This window comes from Arvicanthis niloticus, chromosome 5 (assembly GCF_011762505.2).
Source record: "Arvicanthis niloticus isolate mArvNil1 chromosome 5, mArvNil1.pat.X, whole genome shotgun sequence".
Lineage (NCBI taxonomy): Eukaryota > Metazoa > Chordata > Mammalia > Rodentia > Muridae > Arvicanthis > Arvicanthis niloticus.
In genome coordinates, this window is record NC_047662.1 from 28,146,129 (window position 1) to 28,166,439 (window position 20,311).

A 20,311-nucleotide genomic window follows, 5' to 3' on the forward strand; every position below is an offset into this window, starting at 1 on the left:
AATATGCTAAGTAATCCAGCTATGTTTTTAGGAATACTGTCTCATACCAGCTAGAGAGAGGAAAGTGTCTCATGGGAAAATGTTTCTCTAATACTATCTTTTTAAAGTAATAATCTTATCATAAAGGTATTGCTACTTTAGAATTTGACTCACTCTTTGAACATACTCTAATTAATGTTATAAAATATACTCTAATTAATGTTTTAAAATCTTATTTCTTTGGAATTTTAGAAATTGGAGTTTACCAGTTTCATGTGTTATTCCAGATTGTACTTAGCTAGTTAATGTAAATTATAAAGGTGCCTGTCTTACTTAGCTACAGTTATTACAGTGGTGTTACATCATATGTTCATTAAACTAAAAAGGTATTCTCTGTGGCCCCCCAAATTAAAATTACTCTAATAGTGTTCTGTATTGTCTGTGCATATTTGCTCCTTCTGTATATTTTGAAGTGCATTTATACAGCTTTGTATTAAAACTCACATAACTGCTTTATCAGCAATTTCAGGAATTTTTAAAAAGTAATTTAATTGTATGCAATTCTTTCCTTATTTATGATGTTAGTATCTAATCCTCACATAAGATGTAACTCCACTGTATTTAGTGTAGTACATAGACATGAAAGTAAATCAGATATTATCTAGTAAGGCGTAACAAACTTTTTTTATATTAAATGCTACATCTTAAATAGACAGAAATAATTATGTTGTTGTTTAAGATTTTACCTATTTGTTGCAGATAATTTTCAGCTTGTGGTTTGAATGAAGCATTCGAGCTTGTTCACTGAACATCTTTCAGTTCCCAAACCAATTAGAGTAGGTGACTACATCCTGCTTGTTCCAGTTATCATTCATTCTGTGCCATTCAGTAACAACAAAAAAGAGATAGTCGTAATAAAACATGAAAAGGAAAGCCCTTCCTGTTTTGTCAATAAGCATCCATCTATCTTGAGTTATTAAGTGCCAAAATAAGAAACTGTTAAAGATAACTGTTTGCAACCATATCATTGTCCTTTCATAATCTGTTCTAACTGCAGTTAGCATCGTCAGGTTAGTGCATTACCTACCATTATATATGTGATCATCTCAATGCCATGGTTTCTAGCCGAGTTGCTGCTTAGTTACCACCTCTGATATCATGCAGTCACGTACATTACTTTGCGGTAACTATGCAATCAACTCATATCACCACTCTATCACAGAAAATACAAGATGTACAGAACAAGGATTCAGCTGCTGCCCGGAGAGCATGGACTCGGTCTTAACTTCAACTGCTCAGGGGCCCAAAGAAATGACTGAAAAGTTGACTAGAAAGCATTATAAAGTTGATGTTATAGTGAAGGTAAAGCCAAGTTTATAGGTTAAATATTTGTTAAAGCCAAACTTTTTGGTTGGATGGAGGGTTTGGGGAGGGGCCTGGGCAGAGAATTACCTATTCCATTCTTTATCATTTTGACTTTTTGCTAGCCCCTGGATTTGACCTAATTGTTAGTTATGATCTATGATCTTACATTTGGGGTAAAAAGTCTGGGTTGTATCTAATTAATAAACCAGGTTTTTTTTTCCTCCGTTCTAAGTCAAGAAGACTTTTTTATTTTATTTATTAATTAATTAATCTACACAGAGAAACCTTGTCTCAAAAAAAAAACAAAAAAATTAATTAGTTAATTAATTTTTTAAAGAGGACTTTTTAAAGTACACCATGTATCCTAGGAACTAAAAAAATAGAGTTTCCTGTTCAGTGATATTTGGGTTTAAGTTTTAACTTATATTAGGGATTTGATGATAGCTGCTAAAAACTGCTACAAATTATGTCCTAATGAATATAAATATTAGTATGTTGATTGTAACCTAACTAAACTTACCTTTCCAACTAGTTAGCGATGACTTTGGAGTGGCCTTTTTTAAATTAACAACTAATTCATGGTACTTTCACAACAGAAATATTGGGGGAAAGTATGATAACTTTATGTATAAAAAAGCACTAGTTTACTTTTAGTTAATATTTGTTTTATAAGCATGTAGAACTTTATATTTTTAAAAAACTATACTTTTTTAAATCATGGGGAAGACTTGAAAATAAATAGTTAACTGTTTCAAACAACAGAAACTTATTTTGTTTTTTCCCTAGACATAATATTTTTACATTCCTTACTTTAGAGTATTGCTGTTTCCCTCTTACAAGGCCTTCCATTGTATTTTCTGGCCTCCTTTATAATGTAATGACATAATAAATATTTGAAATTTGATTTTAGAAATATAGTTATAATAAAAAATTACTTCTCAATGGTATATTTTATTAAGAATGCTTTTAAAGAAAAATCATTTACTATCCTAATTTGTGCTGATATGTTAAAAGAAAATATCATTTACTATGAGTGAACTTTGTGATTGTTACTACAATTAATAATTAGGTAAGAAAACAAATTATACTGTGGGAGAGTTTCTCTTGACATTTTGTACTGAGTAATTCTTTGCTCAGTTGGTAGGTACAGTTCTGTACATTCTAGAATATTTGGAAGTATCCAACGTCTACTCACTAGCTGCCAGTGATATCACCCAGTTGTAACAGTCACAGAAGCCTTCTTGGGGAGTAAAGCACTTGCCTAATGTGTGCCAAGTCCCTGGATTATTTGCTCACAGCATCACATACACACACTGATGCATGCACACACGCATGCACACATGCATGCGCGCGTGTGCATGTAATGTTCCAGGGTGAGGGGCAGGCAAAATCACATCCAGATGAGAATGACTGCACTATAGGAATTATAAATATAAAATTAAAATTACTTAAAGTACAATAACCATTATTTTGTTTAGAAACTAAAACTTCATTTGTACCCTTCTAGACTTACTCTTTGAAGCCTAGACCAAACTTTAGAAATGGGTCTGTTTTTCTGTGAAGAATAGCTATTATATGTACATTCCTTAATCCTGGGTTACTACTTTGGCCAATATGGCAGCCAGGAGCTTGTGTATCTATTTAATTTAATTAAAATTAAACTTTCAGTTTATCAGGCACATTAGCTGCATTTCCTGTACTCAGTAATGTGTTATTAATGATTGCCATATTAGCACAAGCTTAAAACATCATCTCAGGAAAGTCTGTTTCTCATTAGTACTTAAGAAAATTCCTGCTGGGCATAGTAGTGCATGCCTTTAATCCCAGCACTAGAAAGGCAGATGCAGGGAGATCTCTGTGAGTTCAAGGGCAGCCTAGTCTATATAACAAGCTCCAGTCAGGACTACATAGAGAAAGCCTGTCTCTACCTTAAAAAAAAAAAAAAAAAAAAAAAAAAAAAAAAAAAAAAAAAAAAAAAAAAAAAAAAAACTTTCCTGTTTTCTTGATATGCCAGTCATGGAGCAACATTCCCGTAATCCCAGAAAGCTAAGGAAGGAAAATAAATTCAAGGATACTTTGAACAACTCAGCAAGACCCTGTCTTGAAACCAAGTGAAAAGGATGGGGTCAGAGCTCAGTGGTAGGCCATGTGCCTGTGTGCACACGGCCCTGGGTACCTCCAAAGCAGGGCTTTTCTTCAGCTGAGGAGCCAAAGCCCATCACTTTACTTTCTAGAATAGCCTGGAATCCTTGAGTCACTAAAGTTCATAAATGCACTACAGTGATCTAGAAATATTTAAAATTACTTGCTACATTACACACACACACACACACATGTATTATGTATGTATTTTTCTGAGAGTTTATTGCTTTCATCAGATTCTCAAAGGAGTCAATGACTTCATGAGAAAGTAGAGATCACCTACTTTAAGAATTATTTGAAGGAGCCAGAGAGTAGTGGCCCATACCTTAAATCCCAGCACTCAGGAAGCAAAGACAGATGGGTCTTTGTGAGTTCAAAGCCAACTTGATCTACATACCAAGTTTCAGTACAGCCAGAGCTACCTAGAGAGACCCTGTCCCCCCCCCCCCAAAAAAAAAAGTTATTTTGAAGGTTGACAAGATGGCACAATGAACAAATTCACTTGTCCCCAAGCTTGGCAACCTGAGTTTGCTCCCCAGAACCCACATGATGGAAGAAAAGAACCAATTTCTTTAAATTGTCTTTCGACCTCTACATTCATGTGTGCATGAGTACACACACACAAAATAATTTTTTTTAAATTAAGAACTATTTTCCATTCTAATAGTCACTATTTTTGAGAAAAAATTAATAAATTTAGAAAAATACTTAATAAAATTGCCACTCTGGTTCTGACAAAGGGACCAGATTTTTTTTTTTCTGCCTGCTTCATAAGTCTTAGAAGGACTTCCTTCTTCAACTTTCTGAAAGCCTGATCTTCAGTCACTATGTGTGAGAGGCTATTCCAATACTTATGCTCTCATTCCTGAGTCTACAAATTCCCAAGTTTAGTGTAAATGCATATTTTTTTCTAGTGGAGAACGTTGTCCCTTGATCTTTGGACTTTTCTTTCTTAACAAATAAGAGCTTGATAGTGTAAAAAAAATATTTGGTAATTAGGCCTGTCATAATTATGGTTATTGGCAATGTCACGTAAAAGTTTCTGCTATCACATTGCTTGTGTCACAGACTTTGTGCCTGCTCAGAATAGAGGTTTTATAGTAGTGAGCAGGCTGGGTAAGTGTTTTTCATGGAACTTCTGTAACCTTCATTTTTCTTGTTGGGAACAGGTCTGAAGGTTGAAGTGACTCATTGTGGGACAATGAGGCGAAAATACCGCGTTTGTAATGTAACGAGAAGGCCTGCCAGCCACCAAACGTAAGGAAAGCTGCTGCTCACCACAGCAGTGCCAGGAGTCAGCGTGCTCTGAATAAGGGCTGGGGACTGGCCAGCTCAGGATGGGACAAGAGTTGTTCATGTCAGCTCTTCTTTTTTCCAGCTTTCCTTTACAGCTAGAAAATGGCCAAACTGTGGAGAGAACTGTAGCTCAGTATTTCAGAGAAAAGTACACACTTCAGCTGAAGTACCCACACCTTCCCTGTCTGCAAGTGGGGCAGGAGCAGAAGCATACATACCTGCCACTAGAAGTAATGTCTTTACACTGCTTACGATTAGCTTCTGTTCATCTTTTCTTCACTTGTGTGCAAGTGTGAATGTGCTTGCTCATGTGTGTCTGTACACGTGAATGTGTGTGTGCTGTGTGTGCATGTTTATGTAGGCCAAAGGATGACATCAAGAGTCTTTCAATATTGCTATCCATCTATTTTTTTTGAGACAAGGTCTCTCATTGAACCTGAACTCCAGTTGGACTACTTTCTCCACCTTCTTTTCCCCTCCCTCTTCTCCAGCACTGGGGTTCCAGGCATATACCACCATGCTAGTTTTGTACAATGCAAGGGCTCTGTACTCGGGTCCTTATGTAGCAAGCTCTTTACCCTCAGGGCCATCTCCCTGGCATTATTATTTTTGTAGAGGCTTTATGGCCTATGATTTATCAGAATCTCACATGTATTTTGGAATTTGAACAAATTTTAAATTCTACCTTTTTTCTAAAATTTCATTAAATAAAATAAATAGTATGTGTCTTGGTCAGAGTGCCGTAGAGCAACTCGGAGAAAAGGGTTCATTCGGCTTACATGTCTACCTCACTGTTCCTCATCAAAGGAAGTCAGGACAGGAACTCAATCAGGCCAGAAACCTGGAGGCAGGAATTGATGCAGAGGCTGTGAAGGGGTGCTGCTTTCTGGCTTGCTCCACATGGCTTGCTCAACCTGCTTTCTTCTAGAACCTAGGACCACCAGCATGGGAATGGCACCATTCACAATGGGCTGGCCCTTCTCCATCAATCACTCATAAGAAAATGCCCTACAGCAGGATCTTTTGGAGGAATTTTCTTTACTGAGATTCCCTTACCTGAGATGACAATAGCTTGTGTCAGACTGACATAAACCTAGCCAACATGGTAGGAAAAGTTCACCCATAATTCTGCCATTAGTTAGCATTTTTGTTACGTTTCTTTCTGTCTTTATCCTGTGTACCTTTTACCTATCTATAATTATGTGATCGTGTGTAATTTGTTCTCTGCTTTTTTACTTTAACATACAGTAAAAAGAAGTTATTTAATAAAGTAGACTTTAAAATTATATATAACGTGATTGGCATTAAGCAAGTGAGTTCTAACAAAAATATATACATTGTATAAATTATTCTGTTTCCAGGTCTGTAATATTGTGGCTGGGCAAAGGTGTATCAAGAAACTAACAGACAATCAGACTTCTACTATGATTAAGGCAACAGCAAGATCTGCACCAGATAGACAAGAGGAAATTAGCAGATTGGTTAGTACAAAACTCTAAAATGAGATTTAAAGTGCATTAGGGTGAGCTACTCAAGGTGGGGCAGTGGGGCAGGATTGTGGGAGGGGAGGACTGGGAGGTGGGCAGTGATCAGGATGTAAAGTGAATAAGTTAAAAAAAAAAAAAAAGGCTACACAGAGAAACCCTGTCTCAAAAAACAAAAACAAACAAACAAACAAAAAAGGCAAAAGATTTATATGATCTGAAGAGAAACCATGGATGGATCCATGACTTCAGCTACACATGTAGCAGATTGCCTTATCTGGCATCAATAGGAAGGGAGGCCCTTGGTCCTGTGGAGGCTTGTTATCCCAGCATAGGGGGATGCTAGAAGGGTGGGTGGGTGAGAAAGCACCCTCTTAGAGGCAGAGGAAAGAGGGGGTGGGATAGAGGGTTTGCAGAGGGGAGACCAGGAAGGGGAACAACATTTAAAATGTAAATAAATAAAGTGCCCAATAGAAAAAAAAGAAAGAAAGCCGGGCAGTGGTGGCACAGGCCTTTAATCCTGGCACTTGGGAGGCAGAGGCAGGTGGATTTCTGAGTTCGAGGCCAGCCTGGTCTATAGAATGAGTTCCAGAACAGCCAGAGATACACAGAGAAACCCTGTCTTGAAAAAAGACAAAAACAAAAACAGAAGGAAGGAACAAAGGAAGGAAGGAAGGAAGGAAGGAAGGAAGGAAGGAAGGAAGGAAGGAAGGAAGGAAGGAAAAAGAAAAAAGAAAAAACCCATGTTCTTACCGGCTGATGCTACATTACCGTTTTATAAACTGTCAGAGTTAAAAGAGATCATGGAACCAGGTATAGTGGCTCACACCTTTAATCCCAACACTTGGGAAGCAAATCTGAGTTCAAGGCCAGCCTGATCTACAGAGTAAATTGCAGGACAGCCAGGACTACACAGAGAAACCTGTCTTGAAAAACCAATAAAAGAAAGAAAAAGAAAAATAGCTGCCAGGCAGTGGTGGTGCACGCCTTTGATCCCAGCGCTTGGGAGGCAGAGGCAAGTGAATTTCTGAGTTCAAGGCCAGCCTGGTCTACAGAGTGAGTTCAGGACAGCCAGGGCTACACAGAGAAACCCTGTCTCGAAAAATCAAAAAAAAAAAAAAAAGAAAAGAAAAGAAAAAGAAAAGTAAAGAAAAATAAAAGAAAAATAGCTAATATCTTACCTTGGGGTAAGATACTGCACTGAAGAACCATGTGTTAGTTCTTTGACTCTGTACGTGGATATGTTATATAAATGTATAATCTATAACTGATGCTGGCTTTTTAAAATCTGTTACTATTTCTCTTTAAATATATATTATATAATATACCTGAAAATACTGAAATAAAATATGTAAGTTATAAAGCAGGTAGTTAGAAAAAAGTTGTTTTTAATATTTACTGTCAAACTTCACATGAAACAAATTTTAGTATGTTCCTAGATTCTTTATAATCAGAGGTTTTTGTTTGTTTGTTTGTTTTGGTTGTCAACTAAGCAATGACTATCCATTCTGAGGTTCTTTTTTGGTTGGTTGGTTGGTTGTTTTTTCATGATTTCTCTGTGTAGCCCTGGCTGTCCTGGAACTCACTCTGTAGACCAGGCTGTCCTCGAATTCAGAGAGCCGCCTGCCTCTGCCTCCCAAGTGCTGGATTAAGGCGAGCACCATCATCTCAATTGGGGGTTCTTATCCCATTTTAGATAGGTATTTCTCGCTCCTGAAATTGCTTAATTATTTAAAATCATCATTTTCATGGGTCACAAATAGTTGAAGTGTATTATTCAACCTAATATCTACATTTAGTTCTGAGTAAGTTATCAAGCTGTTCATAGACATCCTCTAGTCCCTGACTCACAGTCTGCAGGATAATATTCTGTGCCTTATAGTGAGGGCACCATTGATTATACTTATTATAAAACATATAGTTGGCATAGAGGAAGAAAAGCAGAGGTTCCAGCAAGTGTAGTAAGAAGTTGAGGGAAAGTCTGAGAATAATGACAATTCTTCTCTGTTGTTAGGTAAGAAGTGCAAATTATGAAACGGATCCGTTCGTCCAGGAGTTTCAGTTTAAAGTGCGGGATGAAATGGCCCATGTGACTGGACGTGTACTTCCAGCACCCATGCTCCAGTATGGAGGACGGGTAAAGCCTATCAATAACATTCTAATCATATACATATCATATGCTGAGTATGAGGCTGGAGAGCTGGCTCAGCAGTTAAGAACACTGACTACTACTCTTCCAGAGGTCCTGAGTTCAATTCCCAGCAGCCACATGGTGGCTCACAGCCATCTGTAATGGGATCCGATGCTCTCTTCTTGCTTGCAGGTGTACATGCATCAGAGCACTCATACATAAAAGAAATAAATAATTTGCTAAGTAAGGAGAGAATGGTACTCTAAGTGTTGAACTTATTATCTTGTTATTCCAACAATATATTGGATGTTTTTGTTTGTTTCAAAGTAAAGTAAAGCTTTGTTTAAAGCTGCTTGTAACGTAAAGACCTGCTGAGCCATCTTGCTGGCCTCTTACTGGACTCTTGGGTTTTGACAGTATAAATATTGATTTAGAACAGCCAACTCCACATAGAGTACTAAGGATTTATCAGTTCAGAAACTTGAAGTGCTTACTTGAGCTCACCTGAAAATGCATTATTTGAGAAAGTTTTTGTTTTTCTGCCATGTCATTTCTCTTCCAGAACCGGACAGTAGCAACACCTAGCCACGGAGTTTGGGACATGCGAGGAAAACAGTTCCACACAGGAGTCGAAATCAAAATGTGGGCTGTCGCTTGCTTTGCCACACAGAGGCAGTGCAGAGAAGAAATACTGAAGTAAGTGTTTTGTTGATTTGGCCTGGGGACCTTTTGTGTTTGAAATTATAAAAAATATTATTTATGTCACTGGGGTGAACCCAGGACATAAATAGGGGTGAATCCAATAGGCTGCATCTCTGAACTATACCCCAGCCCTGTTTTTTCAGTTTTAAATGATTCATCTCATGTTCTAAAAAATATATGGAATATATTTAACCAGTGAACCTTTAAAACTACCCCTTCCATCCAGCTGGGATCACCTATGATTCCAGTTACATGGGAGGCGGAGGCAGGGAACTCATAAATTAACAAGACCCAGTCTCAACAATGATGTATGTGTGTCCATGTGTGCCCACACATTTGCAGGTGTGTGTGTGGATGTGCATGTTTCTGCATGTACAGGCCAGAAGTCAGCCAAAGATGTCAGTTATCAGGCATTATCCGCCAGGGTCTCTCATTGGCTTAGAACCCACTGAATTATTTAAGTGAAAAGACAAAGGTTGTCAGCTTAATAAGGAAAGAAAAAATCACGTGCTAAAGTTTCAACGATGTACATTAAAAATAAGTATTTTATTCTGAAATTATAAAGGTGAGCGTTATGATGCACACCTTTAATCCTAGCACTCAGGAGGTAGAGGCCAGAGGAGCACTGAGTTTAAAGCCAGCCTGGTTTACCGAGTGAGATCTAGGACAGCCAGGGCTACACAGAGAAACTCTGTCTGAAAAACCAAAAAAGGGGAAAAAAAGGAAGGAAGGAAAAAAAGGAGAGAGAGAGAAAGAAAGAAAGAAAGAAAGAAAGAAAGAAAGAAAGAAAGAAGGAAGGAAAGAAGGAAGGAAGGAAAGAAAGTAAGAAAGTTAGAAAAAAACAGATTTATATACATTTACTTGTTATACCTGGGACTTCAAAAAATATAGCCATTGGTTGAGATCAAAAGGCATTAAATTATAGGGTCTGGTACCATCCACACCTTTAAATATCCAATGGGAGTCTTGTATGTGAGTATATATGTATACACGTATGTCTGTGTTTGTGTGTAGATAGGTTGAGGCCAGAGTTGATTTTTGGGGATCTTCCTCAATCACCTTCCACTTTATTTTTTGAGACAGGTCATCTTACTGAATCTGGAATTCATTAATTAGATTGGATTCATTAGTTAGATTGGCTGGCCAGCAAACCCCAGGGATTAAGTCTCCACCTCCTCAGTGCTGACAATATAGACATACATAGCAAATCTTGTACCAACTAAGCCATCTCCCCAGCCCCACTGGGGAATCTTTGAACATACCCACAGAGCACAAAGGAGGCTACTACAGGTCACTGGTACCGTCTGTGGCCTTTAACTTTAGTGATCTGGTGACCTCTTCTATATTGAGCAAACACACAGTTCTTTGCTTCGTCTGCTATTTCTCCTCCTCTTCATCCTCCTCCTCTTCCTCTTCTTCCTCCTCTCCTTTCCCTTTCTCTTCCCCTTCTTTCTTCCTCTTCCTCCTTCTTTTTCCTAAAGTTTTTTTTTTGTTGTTGTTGTTGAGACAGGGTTTCTCTGTGTAGCCCTGGCTGTCCTGGAACTCACTCTATAAATTAGGTTGTCCTTAACCTCAGAGGTCCACCTGCCTCTGCCTCCCAAATGCTGGAATTAAAGGCATGCTCCATCACCACCCAGCTTCTTTCTTAAACTTTTCATGAGGTTGGGGATTTAGCTCACTGGTAGAGCGCTTACCTAGCAAGTGCAAGGCCCTGGGTTTCTTTCTCAGCTCTGAGGGGGGAAAAAAAGAAAGAAAAAAAAAAACCTTTTTATTGCTGTTTGATAGGCTTGGAGCTGGAGATATAGTTCAGTGTAGAGTACTTGCTGAGCACACACAGACCATGGGTTTAATCCTTAATACTATATACACACAAAAGATAAAATATTTAGTACATTTTGATATCTAGACAAAGCTTTTCTCTTTTCTGGTTTCACCTTCAGAGGTTTCACAGACCAGCTTCGGAAGATTTCCAAGGATGCGGGGATGCCCATCCAGGGTCAGCCATGTTTCTGCAAATATGCACAGGGGGCAGACAGCGTGGAGCCCATGTTCCGGCATCTCAAGAATACGTACTCTGGACTACAGCTCATTATCGTCATCCTGCCCGGGAAGACACCAGTGTATGGTAAGGATATTTTAAAAGTGCATTTCTCAGGAGTGAGAGTTTAGCTTACTGCTAGAGCACTGACCTAAGATGTGCACAAACCTGGATCTGATCTTCAGCACTGCAACAACAGAAATACTGCAGTTTTTTTCTTTTCCTGCTTAATGTTGTTTTTAGAATTAGATAACCTAAAATTTTCAAATAATAAAATATATTTAGACCATAGTATTTTAAATCATGTGTTAGCTGGGCAGTGGTGGTACATGGCTTTAATCCCAGCACTTGGGTTGCAGAGGTAGGAGAATCTCTTGAGTTCCAGGCTAGCCTGGTCTACAGAGTGAGTTCCAGGACATTAAAGACTACACAAAGAAACCATGTCAAAACAAACAAACAAAACACAACAACAACCAAAAAAGTCTACATAGTATTACTTTAAAGCAAAGCCTATAAGCTAAATAGTAAAAAGGAAACTCTGAGAAATGACTTTTAGTACCTAAAAGAGACATCCCAAGCAGTGCTTCAGAGAAGAATCGTGTAATGAAGTGGCATCAGAAAACCTTGCATAGCAGGACGAGGTAGTGGGTGGAGCTAGACTGTTGCTCAGTGCTCAGATGCTGGAGTTACACTGCCTGTGTGGTGTGACTCAGTTATGTAACTGTGCAGAGCTTCACTTTCTTCACCTGTGGAGCTGGGTACTTTAATATCTAACCCTATACATGAGGGTCTTGTATACAAAGTAAAGTTTTGTGAGATTAATAAAAGAAGTCTAATACCTTGAGTCATGAAAAAATATTTAGGAAAATAATAACTTGGAAACCATTGAATATAGTAAAATAATTTCATATTAGACATGACAGAAATGAAGATAGGGAGATAGTTCAATTAGTGGAAAGTGCTTGCCTGATTTTCATCCTCAAGAACCCATATAAAAATCAGGCTCTGCAGCATGCACCTATGGTCCTTGCACTGGAGAGACAAAGGCATTTCTGGACTTGCTGGCCAGCCAGTACACTGGGGAGCTCTACAGTCAGTGAGAGACTCTGTCACATAAAACAAAGTGGAGCGTGATTGGAGACCAATGCAAGTCTTAAAAAGGACAATGTGTAATTGGGGCTGGCTTACAGGTTCAGAGGTTCAGTCCATTATCATCAAGACAGGAGCATGGCAGCATCCAGGCAGGCATGGTGCAGGAGGAGCTGAGAGTTCTACATCTTCATCTGAAGACTGCTAGCAGAATACTGGCTTCCAGGAAGCTAGGATGAGGATCTTAAAGCCCACGCCCACAGTGACACACCTACTCCAACAAGGCCACGCCTTCTACTAGTGCCACTCTCTAGGCTGAGCATATACAAACCATCACAGTAAGTTAATTTTCATCAACAATAGTAATACTTATTCTTGACAAAAATTTGAATAAGTATGTGCTCTTACATACTGTTGGGAAGAAGCAAAGTATTTTCATAGCCTCCAAACTGGTTGGTTGATTGGTTGGTTGGTTGGTTGGTTGGTTGGTTGGTTTTACCTACTTTACACTCATCTGCTTAGAAACAAAGTAGACAGCTTCTGATGAATGATACCGAAGGTTGACCTGTGGCCTTCTCACACACGTGCACACACACCTGCACACACATGAACATGTAAACACATACACATGCACAAATTAAATAAATAAATATACTTGCTTAGAATAGCTTTAGATTTACAGAAAAACTGAGCAGGTAGTCTAGGGAGTTCCCCTACGCATCTGCCCTTTGCACAGACTCACCTTTCTCCTTAATGTGTTCCATTTACTGAACCAAAAGCACTCATGTTATAAACATTATTAATTATTAATGCTTTGCCCACAGTTTACATTAAAGTCCACTGTTCATGTTGAACAGTGTAGGTCTGGCAATACGTATCCACTATTACAGCACCATACAGAGTAGTTTCACTGTTCTTAAATTCCTCTCTTCATCCTTCCCCTCCCTCCCTTAATCCTTGAAGCCACTGATTTTTTACTATTGCTATAGTTTTGCTTTTTCTAGATTGTCACAAAGTGGAATTATTTTATATGTAGCCTTTCTTTCTTTTTTTCTTTTCATTTTTTGTTTGGTTGGTTTAGTTGGTTTGGCTTGGTTTTCGAGACAAGGTTTTCTCTTTACAACCTTGGCTGTCTTGGAACTTGCTCTGTAGACCAGGCTGGCCTCAAACTCAGAGATCCTCTTGTCTCTGCCTCCCGTGTGCTGGGATTAAAGGTGTGGTCCACTGCTGCCTGCCTGCTATGTAGTCTTTCTAATAGGCTTCTTTCACTTAGCAATGTACATTCAAGGTTCCTCCACATTTTCTCTAAGAACTGATAGGTCACTTATTTCTTGAATTAATATTTCCTGATATTATACTACTGAATATTTGCAAATTGAAAGATGCCTTGCTTGTTTCTAGACCAATAGGAAAGAATGCAAAAACAAGAATGGAACTGTCCCTAGTACAAATCTGATGACTTCATTATGTGTATCCAGAGCCTCTGAGCAGACTGTAACCTTCTGGTTGTTTAAGTAATTCCAATGTCTGTAACCAAAAGGAGAAGGTGACAAAAAGCTCATGTCAGAAATCAGCAAAAGTTCTAGGTTCTGCTTCAGCAGTGACACCCCCCCCAACCCTAGTCAGTGACCCTCTTGCAGTGTTGCTTTCCTTGTAATCGCCCTTTATTTTCAGGTCCCACTGGAACTCCATTCACTCTCTTCCTTCGACCTGTGTTGCTTGTCAATCTCCACTTCCCATGTTTCACCAAGAGAAAATGCAAAATCTTCACTTGAAGTTTAACAAAAGCTTTATCTCACCTCCCTGAAAAAAATCAAATTTTTTATTAGTATCTTATATAGAACCTTATTACTCTCTTTAATGTTGCTTTCACATTCGAATTGTTCAGTTTGATCCTTTTATCAATTAGACAGTAAACAGAGGCAGGAGCAGTATCTGTTGAGTCAAATATACCATGCTTTTTATAATACTAGTATTAGGTTCTAGCTATTCATTGACATTTTTGTTGAGGTACGGAGAGATGGCTCAGTGGGTAAAGAAAGGTATTGCCACAAAGCCTAATAGCCTGAGTGTGACCCCAGAAACACAAATGGAGGACTAAAACCTGACTCCTGCAAGTTGTCCTTTGACTGCCACACATGCACATGGCATTCACACACACACACACACACACACACACACACACACACACATATGCACATGTGCACATACATGCACACATACACCAAATTAATAAATGTAGTTTGGGGTTTTTTTTGTCTCACTATTATTTTTTGTTTGTCACTATAAAGATTTTATACACATATACACACATACACACACACACATACCCCACAATCTCCTTCTGAATCCTGGATTTTACTTATAGAAATGAACCCTGAAGATAAAATGAAGTAAAACAATAAAGGTTAATTCATAACATTGTTTGAAATAACAAAGACCTACAGTGGGCATGGTGGTGCATGGCTTTAATACCAGCACTCAGAAGGCAGAGCCAGGTGGATCTCTGAATTTGAGGCCAGCCTGGTCTATAAATGAGTTCCAGGATAGCCAGAAATCTGGATAATCAATAATCAATAAGAGAAATCTGGTCTTAATCAATAACAAAAACCTGAAGCTACCTGTGGTCATTTGAGTAAGAATGGCCCCCATACACTCATGTATTTGAATGTTTAGTCATCAAGGAGTGACACTACTTGAGAAGGATTAGAAATGTGGCCTTATTGGAGTAGTGTGTCTTGTTAGAGGAAGTGTGTCACTGGGGGTGGGCTTTAAGGTTTCAGAAGCTCACGAGAGGCCCAGTGTCTTTATTCTTCCTGCTGCCAGTGGATCTAGATATTAAACTCAGTTATTGTCTGCCTGCATGTCACATTGCTCCTCACTATGATAATAGTGAAACCTATAGTGAGCCTGTGAAACTGCAAGCTAGCCTCAATCAATTGTTTATCTTTATAAGAGTTGCCTTGATGATGGTGTCTCTTCAGAGCAATGAAACCCTAACTGAGACATAGGCCATGCAAGTAGGAATATGGATGACAGTACTGAGGGTGATTTGAATTGTGGGGGCCCAGCTCAAGAGGTTTCAGAGGAGAATACCTAGAGACCATTCTTGTGGTATTTTGGCAAAAGATGTGGCTGCATTTTGCCCTTGCCCCCACCCCCAAATCTGCCTGAGGCTAAATGAAGAGTTTTGGATTAATGGCATTAGCAGAGGAGATTTCAAGATAGCCTAGTATTGACTGTGTTATGTGGTTATTGTCATTCTTATATTGATTGAGCAAGTTGAGCAAGGAAAAATACAACTTGTACAGATTGAGGAAAAAGCCATAGAATGTAGAATGCTGGAGCCCCGTCCAGTGCTCAGAGAGATAACAGGTTTAAAGAAAAGCCTGATGCTAAATGGAATAAAAGGAATGGTGACCTCAGGGCAAGACCTCACCCAGCTAAATTTCCAACTTGTGAAAAGGGATCAAAGAAAAGTTTAAGCAAACAAAGAAAACCACCAAAACCAGAAAGCTGATGAAAATGTATTTGAATGAGGGGACCAAGTTCAGCCCCAGCAAGCAGCAGAATTTGACAGCTTTGGCCACGTGGTTCTGGCTTTAGAGTCAAGAATATAAAAAAGGGTTATGGAAGGGCTGGAGAGATGGCTCAGTGGCTAAGAGCACTGACTCTTTTTCCAAAGGTCCTGAGTTCAATTCCCAGCAACCACATGGTGGCTCACAACCATCTATAATGGGATCTGATGCCCTCTTCTGGAGTGTCTGAAGACAGCTACAGTGTACTCACCTACATAAAATAAATAAAATCTTTAAAAAAAAAAAAAAAAAAGGGTTATGGAATCTTCCTATGAACAGTGAAGGAAAGCTGCTGAGGCCAGGCGTGTATCATGGGTATCCCTGGAGAGATGACTTAGAAAGCAAGAACACCGACTTCTCTTCCAGAAGACCTGGCTTCAACTTTCAGCACCCACATGTAACCCACCAGCATTTGTAGCTCCAGTTCTATTGAATATGATGCTCTCTCTGGCCTCCTCAAGCACCAGACACACAGGTGGTGCACAGACATGCAGACAAAACACACACACACAGTTTCTTAATTAAAAAAAAAAAAACCAACCTATTTCATTTAAAGTCATGTGTGTGTTTGTGTGTCTGTGTGGGTGTATGAATGAATGTAAGTGCAGATGTTCATCGAGTCCAAAGGTGTCCAATTTCCTGGAGCTGGAGTCATGAGCATTGTGAGCCAGTTGAGGTGAACGGTAGGACCCCAACTCGGATTCTCCGCAAGAAAAGTACTGCTTCTCTTTTGGTTAGTTGGTTAGTTGGTTTTGTTTATTCAAGACAGGGTTTCTTTGTGTAATAGATGAGTCTAGGCTATCCTTGACTCACTTTGGGACCAGGCTAACCTCAAACACAGAGATCTTCCTGCCTCTGCCTTCCAAGTGCTGGAATTAAAGGTGTGTACCCCCACACCTGGATGAATAGTACTAGCTTTTAATAACAGTTTCTCTCTGCATCTTTTTTAATATTTTAATTTATTCTTTAATAATTTAATACATGTATATAATGAATTTCTGCTCTTCCTTGATCCACTCCTTCTTCTGCATCTTAATTGTCTTCAACTTAAAATCCTTTAAAATTGATAGAGGCCTTTTCTTCCTCCCTTCAGTTTTAAAAATATTTTTGGGGAGCTTGTGAGGATAGCTCAGCAAGTAAAGGCATTTGTCATGTAAGCCTGACAGCCTGAGTTTGATCTCTGGAACCTTCCTCTGAGTGCTGCGATTAAAGGTGTGCGCCACCATGCCTGGCTAAAAGTTTAGATTTTTTTTTTTAAATATACTATTTGTGTACAAAATAAACCAATAGATAAATTCTAAATTGATGTTTAAATTTTTCACCCATTTTTAATGATTTATTTTTTAATAAATTTTTTAATTAATTTATTGTTGTTTTAATATTGGTATAATTTCAAGTGCCCTACCAGATGGTGATACGTTTTAAGGGATCCTTCATAGCTTTACTGTCAGGGGAATTCATTTTTTACGTGTCCTCTTTTCTGACTGAATCATTTGCATTTGTCCCATAGCGGAGGTGAAGCGTGTAGGAGATACACTTTTGGGTATGGCCACACAGTGTGTGCAAGTCAAGAATGTAATAAAAACATCTCCTCAAACTCTTTCAAACTTGTGCCTAAAGATCAATGTTAAACTTGGAGGAATCAATAATATTCTTGTACCTCATCAAAGGTAAGCTTTTCTTTTTCATCCCGTAAACTTGAATAACTACTAAAAAATATTAAAAGACAACCTTAGTGATTCTTGCCTGTGAACTAATTTTAACAAGATTAAGAGATTGTTGGACATAATGGTTAAATGCATGCCTTTAATCCCAGCACTTGAGAGGTAGAGACAGGTAGATCTCTGTGCATTTGAGACTAGCCTGGTCTACATAGAAAGTTCCAGGACAGCCTGGTATACATAGTGAGTTACAAGTCAGCCAGGACTATACAGTGAGACCCTGTCTTGTTAAACAGGAGATGAGATTTATAAATGAGGCAGAGAATTTAACCAATACATTCAAGAACTAAGAAACAACCAATATTTTTTAAAATATCTTAATCTTTATTTTATATGTCTCTCTGTGCACATGTGTGTGCAGCACCTGTTGAGGCCAGAAGACATTGGATCTGAGGTCTTAGAGAGCTGTGAGTCACCATGTATGTGCTGAGTCCTTTGGGCAAACAACTGCTGAGATATCACTCAGCCCCAGCCCTTTCAATTCTAAAGGATGAAGTTTTAAAATGAAATTTAAAAAATGCTAGGACCTCATGATTATATATATTCAAATTTTATTCTTTGGGTCAAGGAATAGTGGACTCCTATAATCCCTGCCTGAAAGTGGACAATAGACTAAACTAAAAGTCAAAGGCTTGCTGGTTCTTTTTTTTTTTTTTTTTTTTTTTTTTTTTTTTTTTTTTTTGAGACAGGGTTTCTCTGTGTAGCCCTGGCTGTCCTGGAACTCACTCTGTAGAGAGACCAGGCTGGCCTCGAACTCAGAAATCTGCCTGCCTCTGCCTCCCAAGTGCTGGGATTAAAGGCATGTGCCATCACCGCCCAGCGATTCTTTTTGTCCTTAAGTCCCATAGACTTAAAAATGTAAGTAGATTTTTTAAATTCAGAAAAATTATTGAGATACTATGAGGAAACCTATTGGGTTTTCCCATTACAGAGAATAATAACATTAGTTTCTTATGCAACCGTAGTACCATTGTTTAAAACCTGATAAATCTCACAAGATGTTGGAGAAATGTAACAGCTTTTACTTCATTGACTAGAGATTCATGAATTAAGAGTTAGTCAGGCTGGGCATGTGGCACACACCTTTAATCCCAGGACTTGGGAGGCAGAGGCAGGGGATCTCTGTGAGTTCGAGGGCAGCCTGGTCTATGTAGTGATTCCCAGGACTACCAAGGCTATGTAGAGATCAAAACAAAACATGTTAGTCAGCAGTTCAGTTCTGGGAAGCTGTCTGATGGTTATACAGGCTTCCTTCGTCCTGTCGGTGGCATGCAGTTATATTGCAATCATGTGAAACAGATGAAACAAATGAACTGTCTAACCCTTTAAAAAAATGTGTTTAAGACCTTCTGTGTTCCAGCAACCAGTGATCTTCCTGGGCGCAGATGTCACACACCCACCTGCTGGGGATGGAAAGAAGCCCTCCATTGCTGCTGTGAGTGCCTCCAGACACATTTATGGTACCGGAACTCCAGATGGACAAAAGCATTGTGCTTTCCACATTTCAAAACTTAGTATTTTCTTCCTTATTAATTTTTTGGGGTTAACATACCAAATACTGAGTTTCATCCTGGGATTGTCACACATGTGCCAGTATCATGCTGGCATCACCACACATGGGCCAGTATTCTTGTTCTCAGTCCCTTTCCTCCTTCATTGCCCTCTGCAGTCTCCTCCCTTCTCTATCTGGGCTTCTATTCTCCCAGTTAATATATATATATATATATAAATATATATATTTATATTTATATTTATATTATAGTTTAGCTTCCATGTATAAGAGAGAGCACGTGATATTTGTCTTTCTGAGACAGGCTTTATTTTACTTAACATAATGATTTCCATTTGTACCTATTTTTCTGAACATCATGATTTCATTTTTCTTTATATCTGCATAAAATTATATTGTGTATACAAGTATTACATTTACTTATTTAGTTTGTTAGTTATTCATTCATTTATTTATTTATTTATTTATTTATTGGGAGGGCATGTAAGAGGAGAACTTGCAGAAGTTGGTTTTCTCCTTCCACCAAGCATGACCATCCCTGGAACCCACCTTAACACAGATTGCTGGCCCCTGCACCAAATTTTCTTTATCCATTTGTCTGGCAATGAATGTCTAAGCGGGTACAGTTTCCTAGCCGCTGTGAATAGTTCAGCCGTAACATGTAAGCGCAGGTATCTTTGTGGTCTGTTGACTTTAAATTCTTCAGGTGTGTACCCAAGAGTAAGTAGTATAACTAAGTCATATGGTAGCTCCGTTTCCGGTAGTTTGAAACCTGTCTACTGCTTTCAATTGTCTCTACTTACATTCTCACCAACAGAGGATTAGGCTCCTCCTTCTGTACACCGGAGCCAGTGTTTATTGTCATTTGTTTGTGGCAGTGGCCACTCTGCCTCGGGGAGATGGAATTACAGGACTTTTATTTTCACTTCCCTTAAGGTTAAGGATGTTGAACCATTTGTCAAGTGCCTGTTGGCCATTTGTATTTCTCCTTTTTTTATTGCATTTATTGCTAGGGAGAGGTACACATTAGCGCTACAGCAGACATGCGGAGAGGACAACTTGCAGGAGTTGATTCTCATTCTCCCATGTGGATCCCAGAGATCAAACTCAGACTGTCAGCTTGGCTGCAAGTGCATTTGCTTGCTGAGCTTCTCACTTTATTGGCCAATTTATTGATTGGATAATTTGGTTTTTCTCTTTTAAGATTTTATTTATTTTATGTATGTAAGTATACTATAGCTGTCTTCAGACACACTAGAAGAGAGCATCAGATCCC

General features: G+C 38.7%; 1 protein-coding gene across 2 annotated transcripts in view; it reads left to right on the forward strand.

Annotated features, from left to right (window-relative positions):
* Ago3 (argonaute RISC catalytic component 3) overlaps window positions 1–20,311 on the forward strand; it is an 85,538-nt gene that overhangs the window by 45,530 nt on the left and 19,697 nt on the right. For both annotated transcript variants that reach the window (XM_034502336.2, XM_076934199.1), the window contains 8 exons: window positions 4,656–4,743; window positions 4,865–5,012; window positions 6,144–6,263; window positions 8,281–8,403; window positions 8,960–9,093; window positions 11,040–11,224; window positions 17,315–17,474; window positions 18,870–18,960. In XM_034502336.2, coding sequence (XP_034358227.1) covers window positions 4,656–4,743; window positions 4,865–5,012; window positions 6,144–6,263; window positions 8,281–8,403; window positions 8,960–9,093; window positions 11,040–11,224; window positions 17,315–17,474; window positions 18,870–18,960 — 1,049 coding nt within the window. The remainder of the gene's footprint in view (window positions 1–4,655; window positions 4,744–4,864; window positions 5,013–6,143; window positions 6,264–8,280; window positions 8,404–8,959; window positions 9,094–11,039; window positions 11,225–17,314; window positions 17,475–18,869; window positions 18,961–20,311) is intronic.